General features: G+C 42.0%; 3 protein-coding genes across 8 annotated transcripts in view; 1 reads left to right on the forward strand and 2 right to left on the reverse strand.

The window, feature by feature from the left end:
• The window catches only part of LOC129713019 (golgin subfamily A member 2-like), a 32,506-nt gene extending 14,392 nt beyond the window's left edge, over nucleotides 1-18,114 (reverse strand). For 2 of the 5 annotated variants that reach the window (XM_055661870.1, XM_055661867.1), the window contains exons 1-8: nucleotides 9,408-15,052; nucleotides 7,500-7,565; nucleotides 5,710-5,856; nucleotides 4,234-4,347; nucleotides 3,078-3,396; nucleotides 2,562-2,677; nucleotides 1,856-1,973; nucleotides 1,276-1,319 (exon numbers count right to left, since the gene is read on the reverse strand). In XM_055661870.1, coding sequence (XP_055517845.1) covers nucleotides 1,276-1,319; nucleotides 1,856-1,973; nucleotides 2,562-2,677; nucleotides 3,078-3,396; nucleotides 4,234-4,347; nucleotides 5,710-5,856; nucleotides 7,500-7,547 — 906 coding nt within the window. In that variant the 5' untranslated portion in view covers nucleotides 7,548-7,565; nucleotides 9,408-15,052. Of the gene's footprint in view, nucleotides 1-1,275; nucleotides 1,320-1,855; nucleotides 1,974-2,561; nucleotides 2,678-3,077; nucleotides 3,397-4,233; nucleotides 4,348-5,709; nucleotides 5,857-7,499; nucleotides 7,566-9,407; nucleotides 15,053-15,326 lie in introns of those variants that run through there. The other 3 variants (XM_055661868.1, XM_055661869.1, XM_055661871.1) reach the window with 3 other exon arrangements.
• The window catches only part of fbxl15 (F-box and leucine-rich repeat protein 15), a 45,627-nt gene extending 24,836 nt beyond the window's left edge, over nucleotides 1-20,791 (forward strand). The window contains exons 4-5 of one of the 2 annotated variants that reach the window (XM_055661878.1): nucleotides 18,128-18,350; nucleotides 19,607-20,791. In XM_055661878.1, the coding sequence (XP_055517853.1) occupies nucleotides 18,128-18,317 (190 nt within the window). In that variant the 3' untranslated portion in view covers nucleotides 18,318-18,350; nucleotides 19,607-20,791. Of the gene's footprint in view, nucleotides 1-18,127 lie in introns of both variants that reach the window. The other variant, XM_055661877.1, reaches the window with a different exon arrangement.
• Nucleotides 1-21,704, reverse strand: part of ndufb8 (NADH:ubiquinone oxidoreductase subunit B8) — a 212,145-nt gene that overhangs the window by 87,820 nt on the left and 102,621 nt on the right. The window lies entirely within an intron of this gene.

A 21,704-nucleotide genomic window follows, 5' to 3' on the forward strand; every position in this document is an offset into this window, starting at 1 on the left:
AAGAAAGTGGCTCTAGAAATCAGGACCACGGTGATAATTTTCCAATGTTTTATAGATTCAGGATCAGTTCCTGTGGATTGGAGGGTAGCTAATGTTATCCCACTTTTTGAGAAAGGCGGGAGAGACAAAAGGGAATTATACACCAGTTAGCCTGACATCGGTGGTGGGGAAGATGCTGGAGCCAATTATAAAAAATGAAATAGCGGCACGTTTGGATAGCAGTAACAGGCTCGGCCCAAGTTAGCATGGATTTACGAAGGGTTTCATGCTTGACTAATCTGTAATTTTTTGAGGCTGTAACTAGGAAAATGGACAAGGGAGAGCCAGTGGATGTGGTGTACCCGGACTTTCAGAAAGCATTTCAGATAGGTCCCACATGGGGGATTAGTGGGCAAAATTAGGGCACATGGTATTAGGGCTAGAGTGCTGACATGGATAGAAAATTGGTTGGAGACAGGCAACAAAGAGTAGGGATTACCGAATGGCCCACTCCTGCACCTATTGCCTATTGTCTATTGCAGCTTTGAAGCCAATCCTTATCCTGAGGCTATGCCCTTTAGGTCTAGACTAAAGGACGTTATTTTTGGAAGGAGATGAGGGAATATTTCTTTACCCAGAGGGTGGTGAATCTGTGGAATTCCTTGCCACAGATGGCGGTGGAGGCCAAGTTAGTGGATATTTTTAAGGCATAGATAGATTCTTGATTAGTACAGGCATCTGAGATTATGAGGGGAAGGATGGAAAATGGGGTTAGGAGGGAGCAATCGATCAGTCATGATTGAAAGGTGGGGTAGACTTGATGGGCCGAATGACCTAATTCTACTATTCCTTATGACCGTATAACATTAATAGGTAAAATTCCCCAACCATATTAAAAAGTCAGGAAATACTCTGTTGGGTCCCCAACCACACCAGCTAATTCAGTAGACTTTCTCCGTGTCCAAGGTGTGTGGTAATGCATACAGAAACCATCTGGTGTGGAAGCAAATAGCACCCCTCAGATGCAAGCATCAAGCCAAACAGTAAGGATGATGATAGAAAAAGAGCAAAACAAAAATTTACTTAAATTACCCATTTAAAAAAAAAATAATCTGAATAAGCAACATAAAGTTATTTGTAAAATGCAATGTATATTAATTAGCAGGATACTTGAGACTCTTGAATCTGTGCAGAATGCACACACTTGGAATTAAGATTGTACGTGGGGGAATTAAATGCATCACAAATTCTCTCAACCTGGGAAGTTGCTCCCTTGGTAACTTGTTCTAAACCTACTTGGTATTGATCTTCACGTTCTTCTGCTATTGTTTGAAGGTTCTCTGTAAGAAAACACGTATCACCATTTCAATAAAGAGAACGAGGCAGGGTCCCTGACCTGAAACGTCACCCATTCTATCTCTACACAGATGCTGCCTGTCCCGCTGACTTATTCCAGGTTTATGTGTCTATTTTCGGTTTAAACCAGCAACTGCAGTTCCTTCTTACACAAGAGAATGAAGGATCTCTAACCAAATAACCTTTCCATTCTCTCTCTCCCGCACTCTAGTCCTCTTGCTAATTTCACCATTTATATTCCTTCATTATCACCTCATCCCCAGCAAACAATGAACCATTGTCAGCTCCACCCCCCCCCCCCCCTCCCCCCAGTCATCGATGCAGGCTCTGCTTTGTTCTGTACCTCCCCATACCTCTAATTTCCCCCTCCCTGACTCTCAGTCTGATCCAAAACATCACCTATTCTTTTCTTCAGAGATTGCTGCCTGATCTGCTGACTCGAGCATTTTGTATCTCTCTTCGGTGTAAACCAGCATCCCCAGTTCCTTCTTACCCAATTAAAGTCATACTATACACACACCATTTTCTGCCTCGACGCATTGTGGCCAGTTCACATTTAAGTGTAACTGGTCGTCCTCCTCTTCATTGTCGATCTCCACATCTTCGTGTTCCAGCAGCAGCTTCTGAGCAGAAACAAGCTGGGTAGAAATAAGTTTAGTGTCAATTAAAGCCAAGGGATTTCTAGTGGTCTGTGAAATAGCCACCATTCAAATTCTAGATTAAATATTTTGCTTTATGACTCTGCAGGCAAGTAAGACTAGTGTAGATGGGGCATGTTGGTCAGTGTGGGCAAGTTGGGCTGAAGGGCCTGTTTCTGAGCAGTACGACTCGAAATAATTTTAGCATGCATTATACTTTTAATGTGCCACTGCCGACAGCTCCATTCTTCCACAACTATTTTATGATTTAATTTTCCTGCAGGCTCACATCTATCCCATGTCACTTATTCTTCAGAAAGGGGTTCTACACGGAATGGAGTGAGCAGTGAAATGTAGGGAAGCACTCCTTCATACAGTTGAGCCCAGATTAAAAATATACAATGTACATAACTAACTATGTAAAAAAAATGTTTTAAATTGTTTCCTATAATGCTTCAACAACTCACGGTATATCATACCATCAATTTTCCTTTTTTGAAAGATGAAGTGATTTCATTCCAGGTAAATGGCAAACAGATCAATATTCAGTTAATCGTCAGCATATTATGTACATTATATTTGGGGTACCTGTACATTGTCCAGCTTCTCTTGGATCTGCTCGATTTTGGTCTGGAACAAAGCTTCAATTGCCAAGGACCTGTCCTCTGATCCTTCCGCATCTTGGCTCAGAAGCCTCGCTTGTTCTTGAAGAAAGAGAAAGGAAAAAACACCCATAATGATCTGATATTTGTTGCAAAAAAAGCAATACCTCCACAGTTTGCAATTGTTTCCACTGCAGTTAATGGCAATCAGTGAAAATCATATGTTCTACTAATTACTGGCATTTCAAATCATAAAATATCCTTGAAATGCTACGATTCATTAAGCTTGAAGATTGCTCAGGCAAAATGGTAATTCCATTTACATATTTATCCAATGATAAATTCCTTGACTATCACCAGTGAGAAAAGATTAGAAACTTGAATAAAGCTCCACAGAAAATGTGTCTCCTCAACATTTTGGAAATTAAGGTTTTAAGATCTTTCTGTGATGTTTCTTGTGCATGTTTCTCCCTGATTTTACGGAGCTGAGTGCTGCGTTTACCTTTGAGATTTGTTAAATCTGCCAGGTGACATTCTTTCAAATCCCGGACCTTGGTGTGGCTGGCGTAGTTTTCAGCCAGAAGTTTCTTGTTTGTGAAGTTGTAAACAGCACTGATCTTTCTGTGATGTTTCTTGTGCGCGTGTTTCTCCCTGATTTTACAGAGCTGAGTGCTGTGTTTACCTTTGAGATTTGTTAAATCAGCTTTATGGGTCGCCCTCAAACCACAGATCTTGATATGGCTGGCGTAATCTTCAGCGTAACACTCGTTGTCCAGGTCCTCATTCTTGTCTTCAAGCTTTCTTGCATCTTCAACCATCTCCTAAAAAAATTAAAAAGTAGCCAAATTAAACTAAAAAGACTTTCGGGAGCCTGTTCCACTTAGGCGATTTGTCAGGCGTCTGTCAAGTTGCCGGCAGTCACCTGAAAAACCGGCAACTGGAACGGCGACTGTCAGAGTGGAACACACACACACACACACACACATCGCTTCCTTCACCAGCCCATTATGCAGGCGTGAGACAGGGCAAACGTCTGAGTGAAATTCACATGATGCAAAGCCAAGGTGATAGACTCACACTGCAATTAACAGGAAGGTTGGCGCTGTAATTAAGAAGGCTAAAGCACAGATTCACCATCCTCTGACTAAAGAATCTCCCCCTCATCTTCTTCCCAAAGGAACATCCTTTAATTCTGAGGCTATGACCTCTAGTCCTAGACTCTCCCACTAGTGGATGGGAAAATGAAGAACGATATAGTCAATAGTGACACTGTTGCATTATAATCAAGAGTTCATGTGTTGTTGGCATCTTAAATATCCGATCTCTTCTGATCTTGGTCACGGCTGAAAGAAATTGGTGGCACAGATCCGCAATGCCAACAACCTGTCATAACCAGAATGACAATGCTGCAAGGCTCCACATAAACTGTGATTCTGCACTATAACAGATAACAAAGGGTTAATGAACTGATTTAGAAAAAAAGAATGGAGATTCACATAAAAGAAAATCTTCTAATTTTTTCATATTTGCGGATATATTTCCAAGAGGCTCCCTGCTATTTTTATTTCACTGCCAGTTACAAAAGAATCCCTTAGCTGGTTGCAGAGATCTTTCCCTGTAATAGAGATTCACACAGCAGCAAACAATGATTTCCTTACTGCTAGCTCCCGATCCTTCTCGTCGAGCTCTCTCTGCAGTACGTCCACATGCTGCGTTGTTTCCAGCAGCGCCTCGTCCTTTTCACGAAGTTTCTTCTCGGCGTCTTCCAGCACCTAAGGAAGTTAACAAGAGATTAATACCTCTAAACAGTGATAAAAACTGGGCAACATAGAATGGAAATCACACACGCAACATTTGTAATTCAAGTGCACCAATAGTTAGGTCTTCAATTCCGCCTTGGTATTAAAGACATTAAAATTAAAATTATCATTAATGAAATCACGGGATGAAATCATTCATTTGCATTCAATGGTTTTAATGGTCCTTTATTGTCACGTGTACTGAGGTACAGTGAAATTTGATTTACCACACAGTCATACCAAAAAAGCAACAAGATACAAAACTACATAAAGATTAAATATAAACAGCCACCACAGCGCCACGTGAGAATCCCTAGGGCACACAGGATAAGCGGAGACCCATAGCCATCAGTTCAATGTCCGTGCCACACACGCGCTCCTTCACCGACCGCTGTACTCTCTCTGCAGTCCCTGTCTGCCCAAAGTCAGAAAGCCGTCCACACTCGCACCAGACTCCAGGATCACTGCACTCACGGCAACCCCCCCGACTCCCCACCCGGGTAGGCAGCTCGTCCATCGTGTTTTTCGGCGACACATATTCCCCACTGTGTTGGAAGGCAAATAACTTTTACCATCTTCCTCTTTTTCTCCCACGGTCGGGGCAATCGAAACACCCGCAGTCGGGGCGATCGAAGCTCCCGCAGTCGGCGATCAAAGCTCCTGCAGCTGGAGCTCCCGACGTTGATCCCTAACAAAGCTACCTCCAGCTCCACTGGCACTGAAAGTCTGCAAGGCAACAAGTCTACCGCTGCGCCAGCGTGCCACCCAACACAGTGCCTCCTCACCCAACCTCACAAAATTTGTCAGAAACGTGTATTCTTTAATAGTTTACTCGATACATGTGACAATTAACTAAACTAAATCCATCTGCATCTTCTCCTGTACAATTTCATCTTATAAAATAGTTCACATCCACCTGAGACACCAAACACGATTTTATTCAACATTTCATTTGAAAGTTGGCACTTCAGGTGCAGCATTCTCTCAGTATTGTACTGGAAGCATCAGGCGAGACTTTCTGCTTAAATCATTTGGGTAGGACTTTTAAATAACATTTTGTAGTCTATTTTGAAGTACAACCTTCTTAACCAAGTGTTTCAATTTCCTTGAAAAGATCCGACATATGACGTGAAACGGTTTAACAATAGTCTTTGCTTTAGAAAATAAGAGGCATTGTTAATTGTTATTGTTAAAAATAAAACTTGCAATATTTTGGACTGAATTTTCAGGCTTTAAAGTGAAATCCAACTGCAGAAATGCAAACACAAAGTACACAGATCACTGTAATAGCTCACTCAGTAAGGGTAACAAATATTCAACTGGAATTGGTGTTACCTTAAGCTGCTCATCTCTCATGTATAGCTGGGCCTCTTTGTCCTGGAGGTCATTTTGCAGCTGTACTACCAGTTGTTCATACTGAGCCACCTGCTCAGCTAAATCTGCCACCAAATACTTACCCTGAGAACTCTGGCAGCACAGTGCCTGCAGAATAATTGGTCACTATTAATAACTGCATCATTGTGAATCAGACTTCAGAGAAAACAGTAGTGAATTATTAGTGACTTGAGAAGTGCATTAATGAGGAATGCATGGAAGCCAATGCATTTTTTTTATTGCAAGGCCACTGCTGCAAAATCAGTCACTCTGGAGACCCTACGTAATTGGCCTCGTGTATTTTAACATGCTCAAAGGCTTTCCCACAATGAATTCTCATATTGAGGGGGGGAAAAAAATAGGATAGACAGACACAATGTGTTGGATTAACTCAGCAGGTCAGGTGGTATCTCTGGAATAAAAGGATGGTTGATGTTTCGGGTCAGGACCCATTTTCAAATTTGTCGTGGTCTTTTCTTGCTTCCAGATCCACCCCCTACAATCAGTCTAAAGAAGGGTCCCAACCTGAAACTTCACCCATCCTTTTTCACCCAAGCCACTTTGGCCCAACCAGCAATCCCTGTGCATTAACACTATCCTACACACAAGGGACACTTTACAATTATACCTAACCAATTAACCTACAGACCAGTGTGTATTTGGAGTGTGGGCGGACACCTGAGATGCCGGAGAAAATCTACGCAGGTCATGGGGAGAAGGTACAAACTCTGTACAGACAAGCACTTGTGTCAGGATTGAACCTGGTTCCCTGTCACTGTAAGGCAGCAACTCTACTGTTGCACCACCATTACTCTAGCAGTGTGTCCATTTTTGATATAAACCAGCAGGAAATACTCTACTTTTATAATTCTCTACCCAGGGAATAAGCCTGCGTTTGTTTGTTTGTTCGTTCCGTTTAAGGCGTTGTGCACACGGAAGCCAGCCAACATTCGCATTTCTGTTTCTTTTTATTTTCACTTTTAATTTCAAGTTTTCGTGCACCTTGTGTGTTGTGACTGTTGGCAAACCAATTTCCCTCCGGGGATGAAGAAAGTTTTATTGTATCGTATCGTAAGTGAAAACCAAGGATCAAATCAGGCCTCTTGTGAGGGCCAATAGCTCTCTGATGACTGTGGGTGAGTAGTGATACGTTGGAGCAGATGAGTTTAGAATTGGTGGTCAATGCTGCCCACAAGGTAAGGTGTTATGATGAGCAGCTGACTCCTAGTACCAAGAGCTTGGGTCCTGTTCAGCCCAATCCCCTTTATATTGGAACAAACAGGATGCCCATCTTTTCCAGGGTTGCTTTTACATTAGTGGCCCACCATTGCTCATCACTGCACAGGACAGGAAGAAAATCATGAATGTCATAAACGTCCCACGTTTACTTAGAGGAGGATGTATTTTTTCAAGTAGTGAACCAGTCCCATTACACAAATCAACATTTCTCTGCCTCAATATGCACAACCCATCTAATAAAAATGTCATGCCAATAACAAATAATAAAACATGAGAAATTCAATTTTAAACGGCTAACATTTATCAGAGGCAAAATATAACAGACAAATTAAGTGAAGCAAAGGAAAAGCATTTTCATGAAATATTTTTGCAATTGAAATTATAAGCAAGTGATTGTAGTCCACACATTATTTTATACAAGGAAAAACTAAATTCCAAAATATACCATGAATACAAATACAAATTTTGTAAATGCCATTAATGCAACAACAGGACATTACAAATATACTTACCCCCTCCGATGCACGAGGCTTTCCATTTCCACAAATGCAGCTCCACATGATCTTATTTTAATGTGGCTGCAAAATAACCAAAATAATAATTAAATAAAATTGGTACAGAGCAGAGATTAGTTTAACCGGGCATCGTCCGTGGCACGGACATAGTGGGCCAAAGGGCCTGTTCCTGTGCTGTACTGTTCTATGGTCTATGCTCTTGAGTTTACGTTTAGTTTGTTGTCACGTGTACCGAGGTACAGTGTAAAGCTTGTGTTGCATGCTGACCAGTCAGCTGAAGGACAATACACGTTTGCAATCGACCCATTTACAGCGCAAGGTAACCCCAGCAAAGTCTGATCAAGGATAGTCCAAGGGTCATCAAAGAGGTAGATAATAGTTCAGTACTAATGATGCGAATGATGAGATTAGCAGATGGCAGAGGGGTCCAATTGAAGAAAGTGACACACAATGCAAAGCAGATCAGTGGCAGATAATAAAGAGACATTAAAGTGAATGGAGAGGAGGAATTTCTTTAATCAGAGGGTGGTGAATCTGTCTAATTCATTGCCACTGAAGGATGTGGAGGCCAAGTCAATGGATATTTTATGGCGGAGATTGATAGATTCTTGATTAGTGCGGGTGTCAGACGTTATGGGGGAGAAGGCAACAAGTATGAAGGCAGCTGGGCTCTAAAATTCAGGTAGTTCCAATGTGTTAAATGATCATACATCTAAATTCCTTACAACCAATAAGCAGAGCAGGATTAAGGGCTCAAAGATGCCCCAATAATGCTCAATATTGGGGAGTTGCTATAATGAACAAATTAGGATCCAATTGCAAACGTGCCTTACAGCACCTCCTATCAGCTGTTATTTAATTCTACAAGTATGGCCAAAGTTCTATATAGATTTCCTTTGTGATATTGGACTTATCTGTATTTCATCCCATTTCCATTTCCATGTGCAAGGACACAAACAAATCGCTTTTTCCATGAGCACTTTCCATTTTTCAGCATTCCAATAATTTTGAATTATTGTCACTGCTAGGATACAGGAAAACAAACCAGCTGATTTGGACATGGCAAAGTTCCCCCAATAACCAGATAAAATATTCTGGTGAAGTTGGTTCCTATTTAAGTATTAGGCATCAAAAATCCCCGTTATTATCAAACAGTGCCACTGAACGTAAAACAACAGATTAGGCCTCTAGTTCATCCAGAACTGGCAAATGGGACCAGTGTAGCACTTGCTTATCACTGGATTGGCAATTCTCGCAGGTTATGTGACTATGGACTGACTCAAAAGCAAATCCTGCTCTATTCTCAAAGTAACTAAAACTCAAAACAAAGAAAACAATGGAATTTGCACTCATAAAATGAGCAGCACAATGGCGCAGCCGGTAGAGATACTACCTCACAGCACCAGAGACCTAGGTTCGATACGGACATTGGTTACTGTGGAGTTTGAGTGACTGTGTGGGTTTCCTCCGGGTGTTCCAGTTTCCTCCCACATCCCAAACACATGCAGCTTTTTAGATTACCATAAATGGCCTCCATAAACTGCCACTAATGTGTAGGGAGTGTTTGTAAAAGGGGAAAAACATAGTGTAGCGACACCCGGTGGTGGCTCTGGGTAATAGAACCCGCGTGATTGACGGGCGGGAGGGAGGAGTCACTGAACGCGGGTGTTCTATTGGCAGTTTTTTTGCTGTAACTGTCAGTAACTGCCACATTTTAAATTTGGTTCCACTCTCGTTGGCTCGTTGTTTCGTTAAAATAAAACAACTCAAGCCAATTTACCATCTCTGTCTCGCCAAAATAGCAGCCTGTTTTGGGACATGACAATAAAACACTCTTGAACCAGGAGTGAACATCTTATGTAAATCAGCACTACACAAGTTAAGTGGAAATGAAAATTACAATACCTGTATCGATCCAAATGTCGCAATAAATTAAAAAAAATTGATGGTCTTTCCCCAAGAGGACAATTTCCAGATTGAATTTAGCCTTCTGATGACACAAAGAAGGCTATTGTCTACTGCGAGGGGAATCGATTACAAAAGCCACGCAGTTTCTGCGGATAGTCACAACACTTTCCCCGAAAGATCTTTTACAGGAAAGGTCTCAGATTATAAAGATGTTAAGAATGTTAAGAATACCAAGATGTTAAGAATACCAAGTTTGTTCAACTGATAACTGAAAATAGGATAAGCTGTGCTCTATTGTCACTGTTATCACAGTAGACGCAGAACTGTAAATGTCCAACACTCCCAGTTCAAAAAGAGCTATTGTCCCATCAGGTTCTTTAACTGACCTAATGCTACCACAGCAACGGAACATTACAGACCATCTCTTGGCAACAATGCATTGTTTCATTTTCTGAATTCCATTTTATAGACAATAGACAATGTCATATGACAATTACCTGAATGGTGCAGGAGCAGGTCATTTGGCCCTTTGAGCCTGCACCACCATTCACTGTGATCATAGTTGATCATCCACAATTCCTGCCTTCTCCCCATAGGATAGAATATAGATTATTGGAGGTGTTTCAGTTTGTTCCTGCATCCAAATAATTTATCACATCAAATTCCTTTAGTCCACTGGAAGTAGATCACCAAACTTCAGAGATTTCCTGCTTCTATCGCCATAATCTCCAAGCACTATGTCATTAATCCTAACATCGATTTCTTTCAATTCCTACCTTCCACACATATAGAAACCTAATAGCCCTGTCCCACGGTGCGAATTCATTCCAAGAGCTCTCCCGAGTTTAAAAAAAAATCAAACTCATGGTAAGCACGGAGAATGAACGTAGCGGGTACGTCGGAGCTCGGGGACTTGTCTTAGCGCTAATGGCAGGTACTCGGGAAGACTCGCTAACGGCAGGAAAGCACGGGAAGACTCGTGAAGATTTTTCAACATGATGAAAAATGTCCACGAGAGCCCCGAGTACTGACGAGTGGCCAGTATCGTAAATCTCCGAGTTCCAATCAGGGCAAACTCGGGAGAACTCTTGGAATGAACTCGTACCGTGGGACAGGGCTTTAATTGTGCCCTCCATTGTAGAGATAGAACTGAATAGCGTTTAATTATTCTGCAATTTATTTGTTTCCAACCAGGGTTTCTAACCAAGAGACTTATTTTTGTTTTCAATTACATTTCATCAGAACTGGAAGCTATAAAACAAGCTTATATTTCTCACTTTTTCCCAGTTCTCATGAAAAGTTGTTGACCTGAGATGTGAACTATGTTCCTCTCGCCACAAATGAAAGTGAGTAGCTCCAACATTTTCTGCTTCTCTGCAGCCATCAGGCTATTAAACAATACAACCTCCAAATAAGATCTGAACTACATCGACTTCAGAGCAGCGGTTTTGTTTTTTTGCACTATTATTGTTTGTTGGCTAATTTTATGTTTGTGTACATATGCAAATGTATATATGTGTGTGTGTGTGTGTGTGTGTGTGTTTGTGTGCGCGCGTGTGTGTGGAGAGAGAGAGAGAGAGAGAGAGAGTGAGAGATAGAAAATTGGTTGGCAGACAGGAAACAAAGAGTAGGGATTAACAGGTCCCTGTCAGAATGGCAGGCAGTGACTAGTGGGGTACTGCAAGGCTCGGTGCTGGGACCGCAGCTATTTACAATATACATCAATGATTTAGGTGAAGGGATTCAAAGTAACATTAGCAAATGTGCAGATGACACAATGCTGGGTGGAAGTGTGAACTGTGAGGATACTATGAGAATGCAGGGTGGGTGAGTGGGCATATACATGGCAGATGCATTTTAATGTGGTTAAATGTGAGGTTATCTACTTTGGTAGCAAAACAGGAAGGCAGATTATTATCTAAATGGTGTCAAGTTGTGAAAAGGGGAAGTACAACGACATCTGAGGGTCCTTGTTCGTCAATGAAAGTAAGCATGCAGGTACAACAGGCAGTGAAGAAAGCAAAAGAAAGAGGTCCTTCTGCAGTGGTACAGAGCCCTAGTGTAACCACACCTGGAATTACTGTGTACAGTTTTGGTCCCCTAATTTGAGGAAGGACATTCTTGCTATTGAGGGAGTGTAGCATAGATTTACAAGGTTAATTTCCGGGATGGAGGGACTGTCATATGCTAAGAGAATGGAGCGGCTGGGCTTGTACACTCTGTAGTTTAGAAGGATGAGTGGGAATCTTATTGAAACATATAAGATTATTAAAGGTTTGGACACGCTAGAGGCAGGAAACATGTTCCCGATGTTGGGGGAGTCCAGAACCAGAGCCCACAGTTTAAGAATAAGGGGCGAGCCATTTAGAATGCGGACGAGGAAACACTTCTTCACACAGAGAGTTGTGAGTCTGTGGAATTCTCTGCCTCATAGGACGATGGAGACGGTTCTCTGGATACTTTCAAGAGAGAGCTAGATAGGGCTCTTAAAGATAGCAGAGTCAGGTGATATGGGGAGAAGGCAGGAATGGGGTACTGATTGGGGATGATCAGCCTTGATCACATTGAGCAGTGCTGGCTCGAAGGGCCGAAGGATCTACTCCTGCACCTATTGTCTATTGTCTCAGCGGGATTGTCTCAGCGGGATAGGTGTTCAGCAAAACAATCGCCAAGCCTGTGCTTGGTCTCGCTGATATATATAAGTCTACACCGAGAATAACAGATACAGTAGATGAGGTGGGAGGAAGTGCAAGTGAACTTCTGCCTCACCTGAAAGGGCTGTCGGGGTTCCTTGATGGAGTCGATGTAGGAGGTATAGGCTCTGCCCCCCATTCCAACCTCTCTTTACCAGTTTTTGCCTCCCTTATTCCATCAGTCCAAAGAAGAGTCCCAAACCGAAACATCCCCTGCCCATTCCCTCCACAGATGCTGCCTGACCTGCTCAGTTCATTCCAGCACTTTTTTGTTTTGCTCAAGATTCCAGCATCTGCAGTTCTTCGTGTCTCCAGTTAGAAAAAAACTCTTTTCCCAGTTTCTCTCCACCATTCTCACCACCAGGAGCGGCACCTGGCACAGCGGTAGAGTTGCTGCCTTACAGGATTTCTGACCCGCGTGGGTTTTCTCCGAGATCTCCGTTTTTTCCCCGCACTCCAAAGCTGTACCGGTTTGTAGGTTAATTGGCTTGGTATAAATGTATAATTGTCCCCAGTTTGTGTAGAATAGTGCAAATGCGTGGGGATCGGTGGTCGGTGCGGACTCAGTGGGCTGAAGGGCCTGTTTCCGCGCTGTATCTCTAAACTAAACCAGTCTAAACTAAATGAAACTAAATTCCATCAGTCTGAAGAAGGTCCCGACCCAAAATGACCCATGTGCATTCCCTCCACAGATGCTGCCTGACCTATCAGGATCCTCCAGCACTTAGTGTTGAGCCCAGGAATATGTTGACATTCACAGAATTTTCAAAGGTCCTTCAATATTTGCAGGAGTTCCCAAACAGGAATAGAATTCTAGAGGTTGGAAGTTGATGCAGTCTCCAGTAGGGGGCAGATGATCACCACATTTGACGGAACCAATGTCCCAAAGACTTTAATTCCATATAAAGTGCACAAAGCTCTTCACAGAGTACTATATTGTTGCAGGATGATATAATAGAGAGCTGTTCTTAAGGTTATCAGGCAACTGAACCATCCTATCAGTTCAATTTAGTCTATTGTCATGTGTACCGAGGTACAGTAAAAAGCTATTTGTTGCATCAGAACCAGTCAGCAGAAAGACAATACAAAGACAATATCAACAACTAGATAGCTGTCCTGAGCTACCATCCACCTCATTAGAGACTCATCTTCCTGCTACCTTCAGGTAGAAGGTACAGGAGACTGAAGACTGCAACAACCAGGTTCAGGAATAGCTACTTCCCCACAGCCATCAGGCTATTAAACCTGGCTCAGCCAAACTCTGAACATTAATAACCCATTATTTGTTATTTGCACTTTATCAGTTTATTTATTCATGTGTTTTGTAGTAAATGCCTATTATGTTATGTGTGCTGAAGCAAAGCAAGAATTTCATTGTCCTATCAGGGACACATGACAATAAACTTGAACTTGAAGTTGAACGCCGACCAGCGATCCCCGCACACTAACACTCTACTACACACACTAGGGACTATTAACAATTATACCAAGCCAATTAACCTACATACATGTATGTCTTTGGAATACCTTTATTCAGACCGATGAAAATTAAAGTCAATGAAATCAACAAGTCCTGCACGGGTGCAGTAGACAGCTCTGATGCAACCATCTACTGAGTGGAGAACGAGTTGGGCTCTGGTTTTGGGGTATATTTGGAACAAGGGCTGTTCAACGTAAGCAACAAAATGACAGGCATAGCTCCGTGCTGGTGACTACTGCTTTGACGTGGAGAAAATGAGTGAAGTCGAAAGAGAAGTTGTAACGGGTGAGGCCAAGTTCCGTCAGGCGGAGGAGAGAATTGGTCGAGGAGAACTGAACGGTCACTGTTCAAGGAAGAACCAGAGAGCCTTGAGGAGTAGGGATTGAGATGCAAAGGTACTTGCCATCCATGGAAAAGATGAGGTGATGGGGGCCCAGGAATTAAACCTATGTACTCTGGTCCACAATTCACCTACTCAGGGCAAGAGACTGTGTGTCTATCTGATCCATCCCTCACCCAAGTTCACCCCACACTTTGTTTGTTGTTCCATATTCCAGCATCTACAGTCTCTTGTGTCCCCAATCTGGAAGGATATAATCCCGTCAATGCTTTTGGAGGTTAAATCCCAGAGTGAGTTCACCATCCACAGAGCGTCTTAAACAAAGTACCTCTGTTGATTCATGTGGACAGATCTAATCCCAACCATCTGTGTGGTCCCAGATGTCTCTGTCCCTCTTGCCTCCAAGGCATATCTGTTATCAATTCAGATAAAGAGCTCATGATGTCAAACTGGTACTAATTAGTACAACCAGGAATCGTTGGTCAACTTCGACTGTGGAGATGCACTAAAGATAAACCGTGTTATTGTCCCAAGTAAAGATCTTTCCATCAGAACCTGCCCAGAATAATTTAGTTAGAGCTGAACCAGGGAAAGCAGATGCAGAGCAGGAGCATTGAAACAGACCACCCTCGGACTATCTTTGATTGGACTTTACTGACGTTACCTTGCACTAAACGTTATTCCCTCATCATGTATCCATACACTGTAAATGGCGCGATTGTAAATCATGTAATGTCTTTCCGCTGAATGGTTAGCAGTGAACAAAAGCTTTTCACTCCACCTCAGTACATGGAACAATAAACTAAACTGAACAGTTTTAATTCCAGACTAATTAAATTAAAATCCTATGTATCCACGATGGGTTTTGAACCCTTGTGCCTCCAGCTCGATAAACCAATAAACTCGCGGTAAAGTGAAGCCGCGGTCTCAATTAATAAGCGGCCGATTCGCGAACGCGGAGCCGCGGATCATCTCCGCGGGCGGGGGGCGGGGAGGCTGTACATAGTGCCGTCCAAAGATGGTGCCGTCTGTAGCGGTCGTTTTCAGACCCCGTTAACGGGAGGAAAATGGAGGGATATCGATCGCTATTTACCGCGAGTACCTAGGCCCCGCGATCGGAGCACTTTTTCCCGGTAAGTTTTCGCAGGCAGCTCCGAGATTAGCTGTTAAAGACTTATTACTCTACAACAGGCTGGCATTAGTGACAATGTGTTAATTGACTGTGTTATAGTTTAGGCCCTCAATTTCATGAATGAATGAATGAGTAAGGAATATGAGTGAGTGAGTGAGTGAATGAATGAATAAGAATGAATGAATGAATTTATTCACATTATAAAATGGTGCAATTAAATTAATTAAAGTCCATACAGATAGATTTTTATAAATTCAGACTTTAATCTTACCTTTCAGTTAGTTGATTCATGGTGGCCTTCTTTGTGTTCCAGCACATCAGCAGGGACTTTGAAGGCTTTCTTGCACTTTAATCCACCGCAGCACTTTCCTCAGCCTTTTTAATGCATTTCCTACTAAATACAATTAACCTGCTGCAAGTTTCCACGACATTTATTCCACAGAACAACAAATCGGAATCTCCAGTAAAACAGGGATCTGTGAAGCCCCACTCAGCCATTTTGTGTGCTAGCCTGAAACAAAGCGCGTGATTGGCCAACTGGCAGACAACTCAATGTTAAACGAGCTTTGATTGGACTAAAAAATACCCGCCATTTTTCCGTTTTTTTTCTCTAATTTAATAAAAATGTGCAAGTCTTCTTCATATCGAGTTTCAGGGGTGATTTATATAAATATTTTTACACAATATGTGAAAATTTCATGTAGTTTGGTGACTTGGGTCATGAAACTGCAGAATAAAGCTCCTCGGCCCACAGCCTATTGGACTCATCCAATAGCATTGGACGGATGTAGTATGTCATGTGGTAAGGATACAAAAGCAATTGATTTTCTTACAGTGATTCAGAAACTGGTTTAAAAACCTTCATAAGTTTATAAGGCATAGGAGCAACATTTGGACATTTGGCCCAACCAGTCTGTTCCACCATTTGATACTGGCTGATCTATTTTTTCCCTCTCAATCCCATTCTCTTGCCTTCTCCCCATAATCTTTGACACTCTCACTCATCAAGAAACTATAAATCTCCGCTTTAAAAGTAGCCAATGACTTGGCCTCTACAGTTGTCTGTGCTAATGCATTTCACAGATTCACCACCCTCTGGTTAAAGAAATTCCGCCTTGCCTCCATTCTAAAGTTGTGTTCTTTTATTCTGAGGCTGAGCCCTCTGGTCCTAGACTCTCCCACTACTGGAATCAACATCTACACATACACTATCTAGATCTTTCATTATTCGGTCACTTTCAATGTGATCTTGATCTAAAAAGACAAACTACATATCAGGCAGTACCTGAGGAAAACACTGCTTCATCAGTCTGAGGAAGAGTTTCAACCTGAAATGTTGTCTGTCTGTTACTCTGCACAGATGCTGCTTGATAGCTTCACAGATAATAAACATGTCTCTACACTGATCCTTCAAAACCAGCAGAATATTTAAACTTGGGCTGACGTGGCAAATAGCCTTCATGCCAGGCAATGATTAAGGTCTAAGAGGGAATCCCATGGTCTCCTCTTGAGAATCAGTACATTATCATTGTCAATGTTCACCACTATCAACATCTCGCGTTAACTGCAGAAATTTCACATGTAAGCATGGCAAGTAATAAAGCAGGTGAGAAGCTGAGCGTTATGCGACGTGTCTTGCCTCTGGGGTCCCCAGAGCCATTTTCTTGTTTACAAGTGTCAGCAATGTGATCAAACATTTGCAACTTGCCTGGCTGAATGCAGTTCCAATTGCCCTCAACACCATCCAGGTCTAAACGTACTTAGTTGGCATCCACTCACCATCCCGGTATTCACTCTCACCATCGCCAGTGGCCCAAGGCGGCAGTATTCACCACCTGAGTATTTGTATTGGCTTATTATTGCCACCTGTACCGAGATACAGTGAAATACTGTGCAAGCTATCCAGTGGAAACATCCAAAACACAAGTACAATCAAACAAGACACAAATACAACAGGGAGAGCAGAATATAGAAATCTTGATCGATGTAGATTGAGATTTGGAATGAAGATTTCAAAGAGTGGAATGATTGTAGTGGATGACAGTAGATCCCCATCCCAGCCAAGCTGTCAGTCTATAAAATGCCACCTACAAAATGCACTGTGAGAACGGTATCATTTCTCCAACTGCACCTCCCGAGCCTGTGTCTGCCACCACTGAAGATGGCAGGAGGCACGAGGAACGGCAAACCACCCAAAAATTTGCTCCCTGTGGTGCAATGTGTAGACTTTGAATTGTTTTGGTGTTCATTCATGTTCCCACGGTCAAAGTCCTGAAACTACTTTCCAACTGCGTTAACGGGGTTCCATTTAAGACGCAAGCTGCATTGGTTTGAGAAAGCAGCGCGTCAGCACCTGCCTTAGGTCAATGGGAATGCGGAATAATTGCTGGCCTTGTCATCAATGTCCACATTCTATGAATAAAATTATTCTTAAGGCCCACAGTGACAGAACCTTTCAAGCTTGTGCTGACGGTAGCTGATAAGATGATGCTGTCGCAGCAGTTTGCTGGGGTAGGAAGATCTGAATAATATTGATAGTTAATCAATAACCTACTGGAATGTGCTCTTAGGCCAGGCAAACTTGCTTCCTGTATTTCAGTTTACAGCCTCTCCAGAAATATTTTATTACATAACTGTTTAATGGCAAGATATAAAAATATAAATCCTTCATACTCTGTTCCTGTTGATAGCATAAACTAAAGTAAAACAATCTCTTTATTCAGTATTTTAACATATAAAATGATGTGTTTTACATTCAATATGATCAGCTTGTAAATACATTGCAAAATGTCATATATCCATAGATTATAACAATGTTTGCACTTCAAAGTTACTTCAATGAATATGGAACATGTTATATGTCATTTTTCTCAAGTTTAGTTCAAATGGTCACAAGGAATAGGAGTAGAATTAGGCCGTTCGGCCCATCTAGTCTACTCCTCCATTCAATCATGGCTGATTTATCTCTCCCTCCTAACCCATTCTCCTGCCTTCCCCCCATAACCTCTGACACCTTTATATCAGCAAACCTGCACATGAGGTATTTATTTTTTTGTTAATTGTGTTTTCCAGGACAGTTGCGGAGTATTGCACAAAGCTCAGCTCGTTGAAAGTGAACCACTGCCACAACATCACTGAAGGATGCTTAGAGGTTTTGCGCAAGAAGGGAGTGGACATTGATGTAGAACCTCCCTTGCAACGGGCACTGGTACTTCTGCAGGATGTGGTGGGCTTTGCTCCGTATATCAACCTCCAGATTTGAACAGAAATATTGTGGTAAACTGTTTATCCATAGGTATGACACAATTGCACTTCACTCTTGTAGTTACGTAACTTATATTAAAATAGTTGTATAGTATTTCATGAGTGGCTCGATGCTCCTTAGTCAAACTTCCAGTAATGAAATTCCAATCACTTATTCCTCAATGTGGCATTAAAATAAAATAAATAGGCTTCAACCTGGCTTGTCATTGCACTGAATCACTACTGTTAACTTATAGTTAGTATAGTATTTTATGAGGTGTGAGGTGATGATAGTGACCATGTTGCTGTGTAGTTGTACACTGCACCAGAAGTGGGAACAAAGCAGATTACTGCTTGTGGCTTGTGCTGAGCTCTGAGAGTGTTGATGTTAACAGTGAATCGCCATTGACATGTGGAAGAAGTAAGTGGCAACCACATTAACCAAGGGGAGGATATGAGGGAGATAACACTATCAATTAGCTTGATGATGTCAAGATTTGGAATCAAAGTAAGCTTCGATAATCAAGAAGGGTCTCGATCCAAAATGTCACCCAATCCTTCTCTCCAGAGATGCTGCCTGTCCCGCTGAGTTCCTCCAGCTTTTGGTGTCTATCTTCACTTTAAACCAGCATCTGCAGTTCCTTCTTACACATTATATACTTCAAGTTCTTTTTGACTTCAGGTTCCTTTTTTGACTTTTTGATTACACCATCAAAACTTGCATCACCAGTCAGTTTTTCTTCAATATTCACTGCTGCTACAACTCTAATTAGTTTGCAATTGCTGATGCCTTATAGCATCCCAGCTAATCTACATCTACAGCAAATCTGTATAAGGAATCTGATGGTAGACAAACAAATGCTGGGGAAACTCAGCGGGTGAGGCAGCATCTATGGAGAGAAGGAATTGGCGACGTTTCGGGTCGAGACGCTTCTCCAGACCCTTCTTCAGAATCTGATGTTCGTTCCTTCACAAATCTACATCTTTATCTCTGCACAAAACTATACATGGCCTCCCAGCTTTGGCCTCTAACACTGCATCAAGCAGCTTTTGGTTTCCAGCCAACTCTTCATACACTCATAAATCATACAGCACTGGTGTCTGTCATTTGGATGGATTAAAGAACTATTCATTTAGGCCCATTCCTATCAGTACTGTAGTTTATTTTATTTAATACATCCAAATGAGGATTGGCTCTTTATTGAATTGATTTTCAATACTCTTTCATGTAAAGAATTCCACATCATAATTCCCTCCTTGAAGTTATTTATAATCTCACTTTTGGTTCTTTTTATCCTGTATCTCTAGTTCTTGATGAACCTGCTGGTGAAAACAGTGTCTGATTATTTTGAATGCCTCAGTTAAATTTCCTTTTTAACCTCAAGCCTGAGGAGAACAATCCCGACAATCCCAACTCTGTAAAAGAAAACCAAAAACTACAGGTGCTGGAAATCTGAAATCTCATCACTTGTACATGCATGATAATGAGTTCCTCATTACTTGTACTTGTGTGGTAACGTCCACTACTGCCTCTGGCATACAATCCTATGATACCTGTATGCCTGGCCCATGTATCTATGTTTAATTTTAATCTTTCATGTTTAATTTATTGTATTGCACTTATAACGTATACATTTGTTCTAATGGGCGTATTGACAGCCTCGATTTAAAAATAAATTGTGAAATAAGCCCCATTCCAACACCTACAAACATGAACTAAGCTTAAAGTACAGTGTTGAAGGGTGATGTAGGGTGCATTTCAATAAGGTGTTGAACTGAAGTCCTTCACCCTCTGGATCAAGTTAGTAATCCACCAGCAATATTCAAGAGAGATTATATTTCTTCAGATGTCTGTATCCCTCAACAAGGTTAACTGGTCATTGTTTGATGTGCACAAATGAACTGCTTCATATGACCACGTGACAATAAAGCAAAGGTGAGAACATGGTCCCTTCACTTTGTTCCACTACTCAGTATGAGCAGAGCTAGCTGATCCTTGGCTGCATTCACTTTCACCTCTGATATACATACCCCTTCATTTTCTTGACTCCTTAAGGCACACTGATCTCAGTCTTATATATGCATATTGTCTGATCATCTAGTATGCTCTCCTGTACAGAATTCCAAAGGTTCATTATCTCTAGTGAAGAAATGTCTGCTTGTCTCAGCCCAGAAGGCTGACTGGTTATACTAAGCCCGTGCACCCTAGTTCTAGACTCTCTAGATAGAACATTTCTCAGCATCCACTGTCAAGCCCAATGTTTCATTTAAGAATTGTCTGAATATTGCTATGGGTTTAATACTCAAATGTCTCTTCTGGTAACCTCAACCCTGAAGTCAAGTAACCAGACCGTTGTTGCACTGTTTCTGAGACGGGTTTGTCCTTGTGTTCTGGATCCCGAACCACAGTCTTGCTAAAAGTCTGGTCGCATAAAAATGTTGTTATGAATGTATCCCTAATCCCTTGCAATAAAGATCAATGTAATGTCTGTCTTCCTGATTGCTCGCAGCATGCGTATGTTAAATGTGTTCTCTAGACTTATGCTCAGTGGGGGCTTTGCAAGAAACATTTGCTTCTTAACTTCATTCCAGCTTTGAACCAAATATGGACTGAATTAGCACAGTGGCGCAGCTGACAGAGACCAGTGTTCAATCCTGACCTCGGGTGCTAGCTGTGTGGAGTTTGTACGTTCTCCTTATGACCATGTGGGTTTCCTCTTTTCTCCCCTCCCAGTCCACCTTTTTTGTCCCTCTCCCCCTCAGACATATCCACCTACTACATATGCCCTCCACCCACTCAATCTGCCTCTCCCCTAATAGATCCTGTTTTCTGCTTCCATCCTTATCAGATTTCAGCACTGGTCATTTTGTGTTCCTGCTTACCATTCATCTAGCTGTCTCCACCTTCACCTAACCCATCACCCACTTGCCTGTCTCCCCACTTCACCCCTCCCCTATCTGGCTTACACTGCCTGTCATCCTTCACGCCCTCCAGATGAAGGGTTTCAATCTTCACGGATGCTACCTGACCAACTGAGTATCTCCCAGTCTTCACCCTTCCTCGATCCACCAATCACCCTCTGGTGTGTCTCCCCACTCCCCTTTTCTTCATTATACTGGCTATTCCCTCTTGGTCCTGATGGTGGTTTTTCAGCCAAAATATTGGCAATTCCGTTCCCTCCACAGATTCTGTTCAACTTGCTGAGTATCTCCAGCACATTGCTTGGTGCTTCAGATTTAAGACCTGCAGTCTTAAAGTCCTTAGATATAAGTTTATAAATAGCGAAATAACTTTTTGGACTGGTACTGACCCCATGATTTCCTGCGTCATTGACCTCGACATTTCTAGGATATCTCTACAGGCAGCGCAATTATTCCCAACTATCTTCAGCTGAAGCATCAATCA

The sequence above is a fragment of the Leucoraja erinacea genome, chromosome 34, assembly GCF_028641065.1.
Source record: "Leucoraja erinacea ecotype New England chromosome 34, Leri_hhj_1, whole genome shotgun sequence".
In the NCBI taxonomy this organism is placed as follows: Eukaryota; Metazoa; Chordata; class Chondrichthyes; order Rajiformes; family Rajidae; genus Leucoraja; species Leucoraja erinaceus.